This window comes from Mycteria americana (assembly GCF_035582795.1).
Source record: "Mycteria americana isolate JAX WOST 10 ecotype Jacksonville Zoo and Gardens chromosome Z unlocalized genomic scaffold, USCA_MyAme_1.0 Scaffold_18, whole genome shotgun sequence".
Classification (NCBI taxonomy): domain Eukaryota; kingdom Metazoa; phylum Chordata; class Aves; order Ciconiiformes; family Ciconiidae; genus Mycteria; species Mycteria americana.
In genome coordinates, this window is record NW_027445436.1 from 8,039,148 (window position 1) to 8,057,801 (window position 18,654).

The 18,654-nt window shown below is 40.9% G+C and overlaps 1 protein-coding gene across 8 annotated transcripts in view; it reads left to right on the top strand.

Annotated features, from left to right (window-relative positions):
• LOC142402964 (BDNF/NT-3 growth factors receptor-like) overlaps window positions 1-18,654 on the top strand; it is a 270,912-nt gene that overhangs the window by 21,107 nt on the left and 231,151 nt on the right. For all 8 annotated transcript variants that reach the window (XM_075488975.1, XM_075488970.1, XM_075488974.1 and 5 more), the window contains exons 3-6: window positions 4,443-4,517; window positions 4,737-4,808; window positions 10,042-10,110; window positions 15,698-15,852. In XM_075488975.1, coding sequence (XP_075345090.1) covers window positions 4,443-4,517; window positions 4,737-4,808; window positions 10,042-10,110; window positions 15,698-15,852 — 371 coding nt within the window. The remainder of the gene's footprint in view (window positions 1-4,442; window positions 4,518-4,736; window positions 4,809-10,041; window positions 10,111-15,697; window positions 15,853-18,654) is intronic.

Consider the following 18,654-nt stretch of genomic DNA (forward strand, 5'->3'; position numbering starts at 1 on the left):
AAGTGGTGAAATATGAATATGTGACATTATTCAATAGTTAAGTTGTTGAAGTGTGCTGAGATGAGCATGTTATTGTAGGTTGCAATGTGCAGTCGGTAGGTGTATGATTCTGAATGCCTTTATGAGAATGAATCAGTAGTTTACGAAGGGGACATTAAATTAAAGGTATAAAAAATAGTTTACTGATGACTCATTGAAGGAGAGACAAAATGCTAAAGTATAATCAAGTGAATAGTATTGTAGACAGCTGAGGGTTTGGTTTAGAGGCAATAATTGGTATTTGTGAGCTGATAAGTGTGATTTGATTGGGTAATATCCTGACAGATTTCAGCGGTGCTACACTTCGTGGTGTGTAGTGGGAGCTTCCAAGCTCCTCATGTGACTTCAGCCAGCCATGAGTCAGGATGTTTTTCTTCTGTGCTACAATAAAAAATGTTCAATTAAAGAACAGGCTGGATATTCTTAAGGACAGGCAGGCAAATTGCATTTCTCAGCATCAGCCACTGCAAGTTGGAGCTTTTAGAGTATTAATGTTTGATGATAAATAACATCAAGGTAGAGTAGTTGTGAAGAAGGTAAAAATAGACTTCACTTAGAGAAGAGTTTTTATTTCAAACCTCTCTCTAAATTAAACAAAAGAACAGCTTACCTTTGAAGTGTACAGCCACAGTCATTGTACTTCTTTCTTTCTCACTGATGTGAAATAGCTGCAAAGATTTAACTTTAAAAAAGATTTGTTAAGCAAGTAAGGAAGCATAGGAGAACCTGACCTGCTTGTGGTAATTTACATCCGTCTACTCTTCAGGGATTTCCAACTGTGTAAAAAATTGCTTTACTGTCATGTTCTGTACTAAGTGGGTGGTATACAAATGTATTGAATAACAGTTATTATTTTGAGTAATTTGTAGTTGCACTTAGCCAAAATTTCTTCTGAGTCCCTACTTGAAGTACAATTATGGAAAGTCAGAAATCATTCACCATAAGTAGCCTAGTACCAGCTCAGAGTAAAGTGTGGAACTTTCTTTTTGTTATTATTTTTTTAAGGGATGCAATAAGAGAAAGATAGGGGAGGAAAGATTATGAATTTATGTTGCTTCATCATTCCAAATGTTGTCCCTTTGGTTTGTTCCCTAATGGACCAATACTGATTTTTTTTTTAATTTTTTATAGATGGTCTGCTCATACTCAGATCTTAATCTGGTGTAAATTGTGGTTGCTTTCATTAATTTCAGTAGAGCTGAGCTCTTTTACACTGGTTGAGGCTTACCACAGAATGTAATACACTAATGTATTTCTATGCGACACTGTAAGTTATGTCAGTTTTGTAGCTTCTCATAGTGGGAGGTTCTAGTTAAATGTTTTTATGATTAAAATTGCAATGTCAGATCTGGATTTGTGATAAATGTGTTTAAGTGATGGAGCTGGGTTATGGTAGTGCTTGTCAGAGAATTGTTGATGGCTACTGTAAACTGGTTGCTCAGTTTCTTCTCTTTTACTCTTCTGAGTCTCTTCTCCCTCTGTGTTTCTCTGTCTGTTTTCCTTCATTCCTGCTCTTCTGCATTTGCCCTGTCTCCTTCTGGTCTTGCATGGTGCTCATTGGTTGAATGTTGAGAACAGAGTGAGGAAGATACCTTTGATATTTCTTGCATAAGTTTATTTTAGCATGATGAGGTCTAAGTAACAGATAAGATGAGACTTAATTAAATCCCCTGTTCTTCTTCAGGGCAAATTCAGAGGTAGTAAGATCATCCACTTACAGGACTCTCAAATGGAAGGATTGATGGCCTTTACTAGACTTCTTCATTGTTTTTACTTGGCAAAATACATAAATCAACCAACAAATGAAAAATAGATTAATAAACCCCAAGAGATCAAATCAAATTCATTTAAAAATCCAACAAAGGGCACAAAATATATAGGAAACTTACCTTACAATGGGTGCACCATGTTAATCTTATCCTAAGAAGCCCTGCAGAGCAGTCATTGATGTCATATGATACTGTGGTAATGTGTTTTGTCCAGTATCACGTGTTGTCTTTTGTCTGCCTTTATTTTTCCCAAGAGACAATGAATCTCATTAGGGGATTTTTTTTGCTTTTCCTGGCGCTCGGCAAGACCGTAGCCTAAGTCAGCTTTGCAGCTTGGAGGGAAGCCCAGCCCACCTCTTGGGATTCTCAAGCTTCTGTTGGGATGTGGGCACACAAAAGATTTCTCTAAAACACCAACTACAGTAGATTTATTGTCTTTGGGAAAGTGATACACTTTCTTCTCCAATTCACCAGAGTTCCTTTAAATACAAGAAACACTTAAAGTGAAAACAAGTTTTATTCTAGCAAAATAAATACTCCTTCTGTTTACAAAAACGTCTTGTATTGTGGCTTTGCTTAATTCTGGATGCTTATGAAAATACAAGTGAATCTCAGTTTCAGTTTGTCTGTGACTGGGGTTATCTTTTGAAATGCATGGACTCTTTGACAAGATGATTTCCCACAGCAGACTTATGTTTCTGCTCATAAGGTCAGTTGAATTGCACTTTCCTCTGATTCCTCCTTCCTGGACAGCATGATTTGCACTGTGAAACTTTTTTCTGTCTGCAGAAGAGATAAGCTATGTATCATTCCATGTGTTATCTGTATGACATTTTAATTTCCAATCTGTGGGATGTCACTGGTCATTCATAGATCTCACATGGTAATAATACAAGACCAGCTTGCATGCCCACATCTTTTTGGGGTTCAAGCAGAAATTCATGGTATGTGAGAGGACTGACAGTACTTTGGTCTATTATGACAGTTTCTCTTCTCTTAATTTCCACTTGTGTATGTAATATAATGAAGCGTAGCCTCCCTTTCTTCTGTTTTCCTATTGCCACACCTTATAAAATAAAACTCAACTACTTTGGGAAAGGGAGAAAATTAATTTAATGAGTGATTAAGTTAAGAACAAAAGGAGGGAAATAAGACTAGGGCAGCCCCCCCAAATGTAAATGGGAGCAACTCCACTACTACCATGAAAGTTGGCCCTTTTCCTGTTGTAAAACCCATGAAGCAGTGTCCTGGAAAACAGTGACACTGTAATGCAGCTTTATTTATTGTGTCTTCAGGGTGACTTCTTTCCTTGATGAACTCATTTCCCCTGTGCAAAACTCAACTGTTCCTCCTCCAGCCCCGTACCACAATAATAAATGATGGGAAAGATTTTAATGAGCACTTTTGCTCTGCAGGTGCTTTAACTAGAGCTCAGTGTTAATTGCATGTGGTGGGTTGACCTTGGCTGGCCGCCAGGTGCCCACCAAGCTGCTCTATCACTCTCCCTCCTCAACAGGGCAAGGGGAAAAAATACTACGAAAAGCTCATGGGTCGAGATAAGGACAGGGAGATCACTCGGCAATTACCGTCATGGGCAAAACAGGCTCAACTTGGGGAAATGAATTTAAATTATTGCCAATCATATCAGAGTAGGATAATGAGAAATAAGAACAAATCTAAAAAACACCTTCCCCCCACCCCTCCCTTCTTCCCAGGCTCAGCTTCACTCCCCACTTCTCTACCTCCTCCCCCTGAGTGGCACAGGGGGATGGGGAATGGGTGTTATGGTCAGTTCATAATGCTTTGTCTCTGCCACTGCTTCCTCCTCATGCTCTTCCCCTGCTCCAGCGTGGGGTCCCTCCCATGGGATACAGTCCTTCACAAAATGCTCCAGCATGGGTCCTTCCCACGGGCTGCAGTTCTTCAAGAACTGCTCCAGCATGGGCCCTTTCCACAGGGTACAGTCCTTCAGGAACAGACTGCTCCAGCATGGGTTCCCCGTGGGGTCACAGGTCCTGCCAGAAGACCCGCTCCTGCATGGGCTCTCCATGGGGTCGCAGCTTCCTTCAGGACACATCCACCTGCTCCGGCATGGAGTCCTCCATGGGCTGCAGGGTGGATATCTGCTCCACTGTGGTCCTTCATGGGCTGCAGGGGGAACAGCCTGCCTCACCATGGTCTTCACCACGGGCTGCAGGGGAATCTCTGCTCTGGCACCTGGAGCACCTTCTCCCCCTCCTTCTTCACTGACCTTGGTGTCTGCAGAGTTGTTTCTCTCACATATTCTCACTCTTCTCTCCCAGCTGCTGTTGCGGCAGCGTTTTTTACTCTTTCTTAAATATGTTATCACAGAGGCACCGCCAGTGTCACTGATTTTCTCAGCTTTGGCCAGCAGCGGGTCTGTTTTGGAGCCTGCTGGAACTGGCTCTGTCTGACTTGGGGGCAGCTTCTGGCATCTTCTCACAGAAGCCACCCTTGCAGCCCCTCCTGCTACCAAAACCTTGCCACGTAAACCAAATACAGTGCAACAGGTCAGCAACCACTGCCAGCTTTCAGACTTCACTGCTGACTTCTGATCAATCAAAGCCATGGAAGGAGCCGCTTTCTTACTTTGTTTTTTGTCTTTTTCAACAGTTACATCGCAAACCAGCAGAAATTAGAAAGTATCAATGACAATGAAGTTGGATTTTATGTTGGACTTAAAAATCTGTGAGTATATGGGATAATTTTATTTCTTTTATTTGTCTTGCAGAAGCATTTACAGACCTCATGAGAGAGTAGGGCTAACTTTTTGCATTATAGAAGACAGCTGTAGAGCCTGTAGTTCAGCATAGTTGATATTTCATCCACATTCTTATTTTAAACATTATCATTATTCTTTCCATTGTCTTTTAAATGAACTATTCTAAGTTTTATATACTTTCACAGGACTGTGGTGGATTCAGGCTTAAGGTTTGTGTCCCATCAGGCATTTGTGAAAAACATCAACCTACAATACATGTGAGTAAGGATAGCTTCTGTCTTCTAAGTTAAAACTGTCCAAACCTTGTTAACTCCCTTCTCTCTCTTCCTGTTTCCTTAATATAAAATGTTTTAACTTCTAATGGCCTCCTGTCATTAATGGGCATGAAATAGGACATGTATAGTAAGGAATTGGTAGATCATAAGAACATAATGTGGAATGGCAAAAAGACCCATCCAGCTCATCCTGTCTCTAACAGTGGTTGCTGGCTGTGTCTCTTTTAGTAAGTAGTGGAGCACAAAGGAGTGCATCTCTCTACTGAGTCATTTGGTGGTGAGAGTATGATGTCCACACTATATGCATCACACTCAGTGACATGGGTTTGACTTTGGACTAGCTCTAGTCTGATTCAGTGGGCTGAACATGTTTTAGCAGCTAGAAGTGCATTTGGTCCATGTGTGGAGCACATCTTCTAATGTAGTTTGACTAGTTTACATGCCCCGAGACTCTACCATGCCTGTGAACTTAAGTCTTGTAAGTGAGGATGATCAGAAGATTCACTTCAGCTCAATTCTGAGCTGAACTGATGCACCCAAAGCGGAATATAAGAATGCGATTATTTTACCACCCAATTGCACTTTGCAGTTCATGAACTTCAGGAATCAGAGTTGGTGCCTGTGCAGCTTTTTGACTGTGGTTTTCTAGATTACTTACAGTTTAGATTTAGCAAAATACAGAGAAAAATGATCAGTTATAAAGAAAGATTTTGTGTTTTTTAGTTTAAATACATATCCCTGAAAGACTGGAGTGCCTTTCAGTGGGACAGACATAGAGTAACTCATTCCTACTACTTATATGGAAAATTGTGGTTCCAGTTACAAAACATTGGTTACAAAACATTGAGATCATGTGTGGGGCTCACTGTTTTAGCCAAGTATTCAAGTGTGTGTTTAAGTCCATCCATCTTTGTTAGATATATTTATTACTTAATTAAACCCTTGCTTTTATTAAATTTCTAATGAGATCAAGAAGATGTAAGGCCAAGCCTCAGGCTTGTAAGATGCCTAAATGCTTTCTTGTAATATAGAAGAATTGGGCTTAGGGCTGATTGCTTTGTTAATAAAATGGACTCACTTTCTGCACCTGTGTTTTCCAAGGAATAGCAATTAGTTTACAGGAGCCTGTAGAGGGAGACTGAGCATAGCAAAATGGCCATGACCATTTCTTCAACTCTTCCCTCCCATTCTCCTTAGATCTGTTCCCTCCTCTTCTTTCTTGCCTCTCCTTGCCAGGAGCAGTGTAGGCAGTATAGTGGCATAGTGACTGTTGTGGGTTAACCCCAGTAGGCAGGTAAGCACCACACAGCCACTCACTCCCCCACCCCCCCCCAGTGGGATGGGGGAAGAGGAAAGGAAGAGTAAAAGCAAGAAAACTTTGGGGTCAAGATAAAAATAGTTTAATATGTGAAGGAGAAGTGAAAGAAGACAGAAAGAAAAAAACAAGTGATGCAAAGGCAATCACTCACCACCTCCCACAGATAGACTGATGCCCAGCCAGTTCCCAAGCAAAAGATGGCTAACCTCCTAAAACCCCTCCTCTCCCTTTTTATTGCTGAGCATGATGTTATATGGCATGGAATATCTCTTTGGTCAGTTCGGGTAATTTGCCGGGCTGTGTCCCCTCCCAACCTCTTGCACACCCCCAATCTATTCACTGGGGGGGGCAGAGTGAAAAACAGAGAAGGCCTTGACGCTGTGCAAACACTGTTCAACAACAGCTGAAACATTAGTGTGTTATCAGCAGTGTTTTGGTCACAAATCTAAAACACAGCGCCATACCAGCTGCTATGAAGAAAATATAACTCCATCCCAGCCAGACCCAGTACAGTGACATTGCAATGTAAAGCTGCACCTGTGTTGCTAGCTATGTGAATATTTATGCAGCTGCTTAGGCCACTCTTGCACTCCCTATGTTGCCACAGGTATGCTTTTAGCTGTATTAGGTCTAGCTACTTTAAAGTGGGCTTGATATTCGTATGTAAAATACAGTCGTGCTTTTGACTGCGTGCTGGTCTTATCCTTAGGTATAGCTCTGGAGCCAGACTCTGTACTCCACACCTTTTTTTTTTTTTTTTTTTTAAAAAAAAAGGCTTTTGAAGCCCAGATGAATTGTCTTTGGGCTGCTCACCACAATCTTTGTGTGTGTGTGTGCGCGTGCACATGTGTGTGCGCGCATGTGTGTGTAATTGAATTGGTGAACTAATTTATATTTTCTTTCCATGGAAGTGGATGAGTGATCATTGCCTAGTCTGTAATAAGTTGGTCCATGTTTTTTCACTTAACATGGATTAAAGAGACCATAGCAGGCATCTTTATAATCAATATAAAGTGCTCAGTTTATGAAAAATATATATAACAGTAAATTTACTGTCAAAGTACAGTTTAAGGTAATAAATCAATAACAGTGGTCTGAAAAATTTCTGTTGAATTATTCGCCAACTTGAAAAACCTTAAGGTGCTAAACTACATGGAGGAAAAGGCTACAGTCATAAAGTACTAAATGTGTAACCCATGACCAAGAATATAGGAACAGGATTTTTTTGTTACTGTTTTTACTGCTTCCTACTTCCTTTGTCTGGTATATAGCAAGCACAACTGGTAAAAATCTGAAAAGACAATTAAACCTATTGAGTTATTTTGGTTTTTCACAACTGGATTTGTTAAAATAATAATTCTTTATTCTTTTGATAATTTTGCTTGAATTAATAGTTCCAGTTCCTCACTGGCTCATGCAGTCATTTATACCTGCGTTAAGTGTTCAGAAAGTAACATACTCACTGATATTTGGACAGTAAGTCTGGCTTATGAATTTAAATCAAGTAAGGGCTATTCTTATGCCTAGGGGGTTGCAATTATTCTCCAAAAGCGATGAGTGGCCTGAAGCTAAATGACAACAAAATACAATTACGGCAACACTGAAGAGTCTGCTGTCCAGTAGAGCTCATATCTCTTAATGAGGCAGCTCAGCTCCTCACAGAGAAATGGAGAATTAGATGACCATTAGTAAGTTAAGCAAGGAAGCATGTAACCAGCCAGGAGGAAATCCGTAGGAAAAATGGGACTTCAGTCCTATTCAGTCCTGCTCGTGAAGTAGTTAGGCTCTTATTCACTCCATATTCTCCATAGTAGTTAGGAGTTAGGAGTATGGAGTAGTTACTCCATAGTAGTTAGGCTCATATTCACTCCAGCTTACCAACAAAAAACCCTTTCCTGGAGTCAGTTTGTTTTTTTTTTTTTTTAAGATTTTCTTAAAAAATATATTTTTAAGATCTTATCTTCTTAAGAGAAAAAGAGAGAAATACCATCTCATAGGATGGCTGGGGCTCTTACATAAGATGTTTGAAGCTCATTTTCAGATCTGTATTGTGATACTCTAGTATTTAGAAAGTGGGAGGGGGTGATTTTCAAAGCCCCTTGGTCTGGAGTCAGAGCTTGAGCCTGGACTTTCCCTTTTAGGGTGTCAGGGAAGATCACATGAAATGGAACAACTTCAGCTGGACAGAGATTTCCCTGAGAGACCCATCATTTGATGGTTAGGGGGGAGTCCTGGTATGGAAGAGCAGGGTCCTCTGCTGTGCAGAAACCAAGATTTAAATCTTGTCCTCCCATGACCTGGAATATGTTGCCTTCCACTAGACTAGTAAGTGGCATGGGTACCTATCTGCAGGTAGAACCTGCTGTATATCTGGTTGTCCTTCAGGGAAGATGGAATTTAGTCACTGCAGGTAAGAGAAGCAGGCACTCGCCTCATTTGGGAATACCATGGGGGCATCTGTGTGTGCTGCTCAGCAGTGTCAGGACTGGATGGATTTTCTTTTGATGAGTGAGAATCACCTGTGGAGGGGTAAGATTTGACATGTTTTGTGTTGTCTCAGTGCTGGAGAGAAGAGCCCAATTTCATAGGAGGATTTAACTTCTTTCTTTCAGCCTCCCAACCTATTGTTTGTGAATATTAGGAAAAACATAGTTAGTTAACATATTGACTGATTTTTACTTAACCACAACTTCTGTCCTACATGCAAATTGTACTTTAATTTTGACCATCAGGATCCACATGAGATGTTTCCACCAACATCTACTGTAGGGCAGCTCAGTTGACCTGAATAATGAAACAGTAGCTCACCCATTTTGTTCTCACACATTAGGACCAGTCAGCTTGCAAACTTCAGGCCATTGTTTGCTAGAAGGAATCAACAAAAGTATAGTAAATAAAATCTATTAAAGATTCCATTCTAAATGTTTATAAAAGATGCAACTTGTATCCCCGTAATTTCTCTGAAAATTATCTTGTACTCAGAGATCAAGGGCTGAAAGTAGGGGGAGTAAACACTGTGTTTTTCAGTCAGGGGGCAGGCAGAAGAGATTTAATCCCTGTTTTAAATGCTATGCAACTTAAAATATGGAGCCCCTATGGCACCTCTATAATACCACATAAAACTCATATTTTGGCTCATAATGCTGATTTGCACTACACTACTGGCAGTTTTACAGTTTACTGCTCTCACTATCTTTAATTTGTGGACTGATAAGACTATAGAAAACCAGCATTATTTTGGTTTGGAGAAAGCATTTTTGTAAGCCTGGGAAGGGGAGCATTTCTGATTCAGATGAGCATTTCTTTGCATAATGGGAGAGGACGTTTCACTTAATTACCACTGGAAACTGTAAATGCTTAATTGACATAAAAAAGCCCAATATAGGCATTTTACATTTTTCCTTTTGATCTTTCCTGTGGGTGCATATTGCACATGTAATTTGAACATAATAACTAAAAGTCTCTGATGTGGATGTGTGCTAGTATGTGAGTACAGAGTTTGGTGCAGTATCAAAGAAAGGGATACAACCATTTCACTTATGAATAAATTAAGCATATAGTTAACACCTGGACTTTACATAATACTTGTGAAACACAATTAAATCTGCAGCTTTTCTGTAATGAACACAGGTGCTTTAAGTGAAAATATTGACCCCCTGTTGAGTCCGATTTTAAAGAATGTATTTAACTTCAGACACAGGCTGGATTCAAATCCTTGAAACCCATCAAACTGTAAAAAGAAACTGGGCACTATTCCTTTCCCACTGAAGTTAAAGGAATAAGAGCTTTTTAGAGCTGGTTTGGGCTCTTCATTTTTTTTTGAGACACACAAACTGTATTGGGAATGTAAGAAGAAGCAGCCCTAATTAATACAATTTTTCTTCTGTTTTCCCATAGCAATTTATCCAGAAACAAGCTCTCAAGTTTGTCCAAGAAGCCTTTTCGCCATCTGGGTTTGTCTGATCTGTAAGTTGTCATTTTTAAAAATAAAGTTTATTTGTGGCTAGCAATGAAAGAACAGGACTTTGAAATTTGTTCTTCTGAAGCTACAGGTCCATCAAATATTAGAAATTAAATTCTGATCCAAAGAAGGCAGCAAATATGTTGCCAGTGACATAAGTGCAGAAAGATTTTAATTCCAAGCCTTCAGAAAAGTTCAAGTGTATGTTTTAACATAAATTTTTAGTTCAAAATAGCCTTTTCCCTTCAACTTTAAAATACTTTTTATGAGATTATTTCACACAAAACTACTGGTGTTTGTATTAAATATTTGAGCTAGTAAAAAATACAGCCATCTACAGATCATAGAATCATAGAATGGTTTGGGTCGGAAGGGACCTTTAAAGATCATCTAGCCCAACCCCCCTGCCAGGGGGCAGGGACATCTTCAACTAGATCAGGTTGCTCAAAGCTCCATCCAACCTGACCTTGAACACTTCCAATGATGGAGCATCCACAACTTCTCTGGGCAACCTGTTCCAGTGTCTCACCACCCTCACAGTAAAGAATTTCTTCCTTATGTCCACTCTAAACCTACCCTCTTTCATTTTAAAACCATTACCCCTCATCCTATCACTACACTCCCTGATAAAGAGACCCTCCCCATCTTTCCTATAGGCCCCTTTTAAGTACTGGAAGGCCACAATAAGGTCTTCCCGGAGCCTTCTCTTCTCCAGGCTAAACAACTCCAACTTCCTCAGCCTGCCCTCATAGAGGAGGTGCTCCAGCCCTCTGATCATTTTTGTGGCCCTCTTCTGGACCCGCTCTAACAGGTCCAGGTCTTTCTTATGCTAGGGGCCCCAGACCTGAACACAGTACTCCAGGTGGGGTCTCACAAGAGCAGAGTAGAGGGGGAGAATCACCTCCCTCGACCTGCTAGCCACACTTCTTTTTATGCAGCCCAGGATACGATTGGCTTTCTGGGCTGTGAGCGCACATTGCCAGCTCATATTCAGTTTTTCATCCACCAGTACCCCCAAGTCCTTCTCTGCAGGGCTGCTCTCAATCCACTCATTGCCCAGCCTGTATCCATGTTTGGGATTGCCCCAACCCAGGTGCAGGACCTTGCCCTTGGCCTTGTTGAACTTCATGAGGTTTGCATGGGCCCATTGCTCAAGCCTGTCAAGGTCCCTCTGGATGACATCCCTTCCCTCTAGAGTATCAACTGCACCACTCAGCTTGGTGTCATCCGCAAACTTGCTGAGGGTGCGCTCAATCCCACTGTCCATGTTCCTGACAAAGATGTTAAATAATACTGGTCCTGATACGGACCCCTGAGTGACACCACTCATCACTGGTCTCCCCCTGGACATCGAGTCGTTGACCGCAACTCTTTGAGTGTGGCCATCCAGCCACTTCCTTATCCATTGAGTGGTCCACCCATCAAATTAATGTCTCTCCATTTTAGTGACATCTTCAAATGAAATCTTTATCTCGTATTCTTATATCATATTGGCTCCACAGCTGCTATGCTTGTGGTTAGCTATTGAACAATATTTTTGTTTTCTCAAATTCTTTGAGTTTCATTGTAATGCTTCATTTGGTAATGAAGCATTTGTAAACATATATTTGTTGATTGTTTTAACATTACATTTTTATTCTGTGCTCTTTCAAGCAGAACTTCTATATTAGTATACATTCCAAAATTATGTAATCAAACGGTAAAAAAGGGGAAAAGAGGATGTAGCATGCCTGCGTGGCAGATATTGTTGTATCATCTTATTTGTTTTGTTAAATTTGGGGCTCACAGAAAAGGTAGAGTTTTTGAATGACTTTGTGATTGGGGGTATTGGCACAGATAATGAGGCAGGCAGAATTTGTCTTTTGTATAAAGCTCTGATTAGTGGTTCTTCACACTGACTTCTCTTAGAAGAATTTCTAAGGCCTGGAGTTGTGCTGCTGTGTCAAAAGCGTAAGAGAAGTGGTTGTCTTGTGCAGTCTTTGCTAATATGTGGAACTGCACAGAGCCCGCAAGAGCTTTAGGAGGGACAGAGTTGCAGGGGGACAAACAGAGGCTGCTCTCCTGGAGCTCAGAGCAGGGTCAGAAGTAGCCTGAAGCACCAGCCCAGGAATTGAAACACCAGCCTTGAAATCCTCAGCCTTTTCTGGTGTATGTTGTTATTTCAGCACGTGAGAAATGAAGTGAACAAATCCCAGTGCTGCAAACAAGGTTATGCCCCTTAGGTATGTTTGGTATAATCATTTTCCTTGCAGTCCAGAAAATATCGTTTGCTGGAATTTTCTTTTGTAACTTGGTGATCGCTGAGCACTCTGATGGAAAGACTAGCTAGTTGCAGAGCACTCCTGTTGCCATATGCCCTGCGTGGGTTTGTTGCTTCTGAAGTCCCAGTTTCTTCATATGCCATATCCAGTCTGTGCCAAAAAGCCAATGGAAGTGTGTACTTGGCTGTAACTTCTATATTTTGTAGTTGTCTTTGCCCCCTGGACTGCAGAAATGTAAGAGTGAATATGCTCTAGCTTAGGAGATGTGTAAAAAAAGGAAGTGACAGCATTTTTAAAGGCGTATTCTGCTCTCAGTTCTGTTGGTGCTTTCTTGAAATTAGTCTGCTGCCTTTAAAAGATTTATTCTGAAGTACAGATCAGGCCATTCTTGAACCTCTCTGTCTTAGGTGAACAGTTTATTTTAGGTTGTGGGTGAAGTGAGAGCTTATTAGATTTTTGAAGGAGAACAAAGTCAAATCCCTACATACCTGTTCACTGAGATGATGTAAGAAATTGCTGATCTTTTTGAAGAAGTTGGTTTGTTCCTGGGCAGAAGGAAAGAAAAAAGGACTTGGGACAGAGAATGACAGAATCAAACATTATAAATATGTGACAGGAATAATGGGAATGAATTTGATGAGGTAGGGAAATAGCACTTATTGGCAAAACATCTGGCTGATGCAAAGTAAGTGCAAATACATTTATATTGTTAATATTGGAATTAAACAACGGACATTCAGTGTCATGGGAGTAGAAGCAGAGGAAATGGTTACTGGGAGTGAGCCAGACACGGGAAAAATGGATGTTGTGAAGATTGAACTGATTAATATTTGAGGTATGGAGGCAATGTGTGATGGGGCCCAAGCTGAGAGAGAGATAGGATATAAAACTGAGATAGGGGCTTGGGAAAGAGTGAGACAGTAGAGATGAAAAAACAAATGAAAGTTAGGAAAGTTATGCAAACAAAGATTGCAATAAAGTGGGATAAATAGAAGTGGGGGAAGGGAAAGAAAGGGGGGGAGCTGAGCCTGAAGGGTGGAAAAGCAGGGATAAAAACAGAATCAGTTGAGCAATTCTGTTGATAAGAGGAGGGAAGGAAGAGTATTGGAGGGGGAATCTAAGAGGAGAATGATGCTATAAATAGCTTCTGAGGAGCTTGTTCTAAATCTGACAAGCAAGTGTCCTGTTGGTAGCACACTTTTAAAGCAAAACATAAATGGATGAAAAATTCAGACTAGGGTGAAGTAGGAAAAATGATCCAGATACTGCAGAGAAGGAATGACACTTCGAAAGGCTTCCTCTTTTAGAACAAACCAGCTACAGATGTAAAATAACAGCAAACAAGATAAAGTCCTGTAATTTCCTTCTACCAAGTCAGATTTTCTTTCACGCAAAAGTATGTGGAGGGCCATCATAGCTCTATCCAGCATCCTGCCTATGATGTGCCTGGCTCCTCAGGTGGGGTTAACACAATTTAAAACAATGGAAGAAAAGGATTGCTCAGCCACATTTCAAGGGAGATTTCTCCTTTAAAGGGAAGTTATTGATGAAACAGAAAATCAAAAGTAAATCTTGCTGTTTGGAAAATGCCTGTTGTAGGTTTTGACCCACTGGATCCTAATGTTCATATTCTGTCTTGCTATATTGGGAGTACACGGCAAGGTTTTGGTAGCAGGGGGGCTGCAGGGGTGGCCTCTCTGAGATGAGGCCAGTGGCTGCCCCTGTTGCCAGATAGAGCCAGTTCCAGCTGGCTTGGCAACGAACCCACCGTAGGCCAAAGCTGAGCCAATCAGCAAAGCTGGTGGTGCCTCTGTGAAAACATATTTAAGAAAGGGCAAAAACGCCAAAGAGGCAGAGGAGGAGAGAAAAAAAAAAAGGTGAGAAACAGCAGTGTGAACACCAAGGTCAGAGAAGAAGGAAGGGGAGGAGGTGCTCCAGGCACTGGAGCAGAGATTCCCCTGCAGTCCATGGAGAGGACTATGGTGGAGCAGGTATTTGCCTGCAGCCCGTGGAAGAGACCATGCCAGAGCAGGTATTCACACTGCAGCCCGTGGAGGACCCCACACTGGAGCAGCTGGATGTTTCCTGAAGGAATTGCAGCCTGTGGAGAAGCCATGCTGGAACAGATTTTTTTTCCTGAAGGACTGCAGCCCATGGAAAGGACCCATGCTGGAGCAGAGGAAATGTGTGAGGAGGAAAGAGCGGCAGAAAGGAACTGTTATGTACTGACTGTAACCCCCCCATCCCCCCTGTGACACTTGAAGCAGAGTGGGTAGAGAAGTTCTTGTCCATGCAGTAGTGCTGTGAAAGTCCAGCAGGGGAACAGGTTGCTTCTCTAAGAAGCTGAGTATTTCATGATTATTTGCACGCTCATATCCTCAGGAGGCAGCCTCAAGCATTTATGAGTACAGATTTTATGAGCAACTTGAATTTAGTTTCTGTACATCAAAAACATTTGTGAAATTTTGGTAAGAATAATTGTTCTTGTAGTGAGATGCCTCAAGCAGTCACACACGCAGGCTTTATTTGACCTCATCTATGCTTTTAGGAGAAAAAATGAGATACTGGGTCATTTGTTAGCTAGGTATTGGGATGTTTCTGTTCATATTTCACTTGGACTTTAATGCATTACATTTGTGTGTGGTTTAATTAAATTTTTAAATTAGAATTGGATAAATTTGCTAATCAGTGATTTAAATTTCATACAGCATACTATATAGCTAGATTATACTATACATTTCTGTTTCAGGGCCATTTTTTCAGTGAGTGTTTCTTCATTACATTACTTAGGGCTTTTACTGTGAGATTTTTCCAGGGTGATATACATGATGAATCTTTAAGGTTGTGTAAAATCCTTTTTTATGATTAGAGTTAGAATTTGCCTATAATACATGACTGTTTGGCTCTATAAAGAATTTATCCACTTAACAGCAATAAACCTTTTCTGGAGTGGTCTTTCTGAGATAGCTGAGCAGAGTCTATCATACAAGAGAAGAATTTCTGATGTGTTTAGCTGCCATGAAATAAAATGGATCTCAGTGGAAAGCCCAATTCTCCAGGCACTCCTGATTTACACCAGTGAATTGGAGATAGGAATTGAGCCCCCTGTGTGATCTCTCTGATCTGTGGCAGGATGGATTCTTAGTTGGTGCAGACAGGGCTTCATTTTCTACAAAGAAACCGTATCTACTTACAGTTTGTACTGCATTGAGGTCTTTGATCCATACCTTTTTAAAGCAGAGTTCAACTTTTAGTTTTACCCACGAGTGCTTTGAAACTTTTTTCTATATGCATGATATGTTCTTAAGAAATCATTTGATTTTTGCTGTAGGATATTGGTGGACAATCCATTCAAGTGTTCCTGTGAAATTATGTGGATCAAGAAATTTCAAGAGACCAAGTTCTACAGAGAAACTCGGGATTTATATTGCATAGATGACAACATCAAGAGGACAGCCTTGCTGGATATGAAGGTCCCAAACTGCGGTAATACTCTTTTAACATAAAGTTCTTACTAAGATATCATGAGGAAGGAAAAATAAACATGCTTTTTGACAAGATACCTATCAAGATGACAACAGTGCTGCTAAAGGAAAAGGTTTTGGGGGGAAATATTAACCACTCACCGGTCTTTCATGCCACATGGAATAATTTTGGGAGCTTCACATAAAGCCTTTTTTTTTCCTTGAACCTTTAAAAACATACTGTTATTCAAGTGCAGGAAAACAGAACATCAATTACAGACAACACACAAGAATTATATAAAATGCATGTGCCTCTACTGAACAAAATAGTAGTGCTTCCAAGCTGAACAGACACAAGATTTTGCTTCCTTGAAATTTTTTTCAGATATCTGAGGTTAATGAAATCTTTCTTTTCCTTCAAAAATACAAACTCTACTGCTAGGACTACAGGAAGGAAATTCAGAAAAATGTGCCTACTGAAAGAGAAAAAGTTAACAAATAGCTGGTTTTCACACAGATAAAAGTCTTTGCATAGGCCATGGAAAAGAGACATTACAAGCTTAGGTTTGTAGCATTTTGCAGGATATTATTTTCAGTTAGCTTATATGGATTTGGAAATGGTGGAAAAATGGTGTAACAATAAGGCCATCCCCTTTGTTTTTTGTATGCAACTTTAATTCCTGTATATAGTCCTGGGATAGCTGGTGGAAGATTTCACCTGATAGTTGAAGAGATACTCTTCCTCTGTGGATGGGGGCAGAGCTCAGGTGTTTATGATGTGATGTGAAGCCTATTGAAGTCTGGAGTTTTCTTAGTGGGATGGGGTGCTGGGGTGCTCAGCAGCAGGCAGATAAGAAGAAAAGAGCAGGGTTTCCTCACGGAGGACTGATTTGGATTGGGAAAGCTGTAAGCAAAGGTGAATGTCAGGAGGAACAAACAAATTCTACCTTTCTTCCTTCCATCATTGCCTACTGAGCGCCCTTCTCTCTGCTGGCTATATGGAGGGTGTAACACTCTGATTGCAGCTGCCGGCAGGTCAGAGCCATGGAGGGGACCTGCTGCAGACCCAACATGTGCTGCGTTTAATGACACTAATGCATAACCTGTTTTGGTGATCTTATGTACTGCAGGGTCTGATTTACCTGAAATGGGAGACAATACTTAGTTGAGCTAAATTGACCTGACCGGTTGCTCCGGCTGGACGGACTAGAAGGTAGATTCATCTGCCAGGTGTTGAAAGGTCTCCTGGTGGATTGAAATCAATTGACACAAAATGGGAGTGAAAGCATAGCCTCTTTTAATGTCCTTGTCTAGCATGTCTAGAAACTACTAGGTAGCTAGGATTTTCCTTTGAAAATTCTCAGTGTTAAATTCCCAGAATTAAATGTGAGACATTTCTTTCTCTTGAATTCTTTAGAATCTGCAGCCCCAGCAGACTTGTTTCTGACCTCTTGATGCTAGATGCATGTGTGTAGATGCATGTGTGTAGATGCATGTGTGTAGATGCATGTGCACGTCCTGTGGACATATCTTGATTAAAATACTTGGCATGAGAAGGGAAGGTGGCACTTCAAACTAGAGGGGGAAGAGGAGGAGGAAAGGTGCCCTTGACTGTGAGCATATATGACATTCAGACTGAAGTATCAGTATGTGGAATTTTGCATATGAGGAATGCGCCTTTTGCTGAAGAACTGTGTGAATGTTAGCACAGACCTGCAAATTATTCCCACATTTGGTTTAATGTTAATTTACAGGATCCAAATATAACTAGACTTTATGCACTCTGTGTTTCTCTCCATTTTTCTTTCCCCCACACCTCTTCTGGTGAGTTTTTCCCCTTAACTTACCTTTTCTGGTACAAACCAATGTAGGACATAGCTTTTTAATGAGAAGAGGTAGATAACAACACAGCCATTTCCTAGAGACAGAATAGGAAGTCCTTGGTGAAAACAAATGACAATCTTCATGAACAAGGCTTGTGTTCTGGAAGATATCTAAAAGATCCAATGCATAGCTGGCATGGCTGTTGCTTTCAGCATTTCTGTACATATTTTTCTTTGTTTAAAAGCACAAGACAGTTTCCAGAAAACCCAATGATGTAGTTGGTTTATTTAATTTCTAGCACAGTCTGAGAAGCTAGTAAGTATAACTGAAATAGAGGAAGAAGCCCCTTTTAGCTCCTTTGGATGTCAGGAGAAGTTTAGACATGCAGGCCTTTGTGAATTTTGTTAATGAAACATTTTCTAATTTTCTCTACTGATGAAATGGTTCATCCCATGTCAGGTTTGTTGATTTTTTGATCTTTATTTTTTTTTTTTTAGGAACTAAGCAAACATAAAGCTTAAAGCTCCATCCAACCTGACCTTGAACACTTCCAATGATGGAGCATCCACAACTTCTCTGGGCAACCTGTTCCAGTGTCTCACCACCCTCATCATAAAAAATTTCTTCCTTATGTCCACTCTAAACCTACCCTCTTTCCGTTTAAAACCATTCCCCCTTGTCCTATCACCACAGGGCCTGGTAAGAAGTCTCTCTCCATCTTTCTTATAAGCCCCCTTTAAGTATTGAAAGGCTGCAATAAGGTCTCCCCGGAGCCTTCTCTTCTCCAGGCTGAACAACCCCAACTCTCTCAGCCTTTCCTCATGGGAGAGGTGTTCCAGCCCTCTCATCATTTTTGTGGCCGCCCTCTGGACCTGCTCTAACAGGTCCATGTCTGTCTTGTATTGGGGACCCCAGAGCTGGATGCAATACTCCAGGTGGGGTCTCACGAGAGTGGAGTAGAGGGGCAGAATCACCTCCCTCAACCTGCTGGCCACGTTTC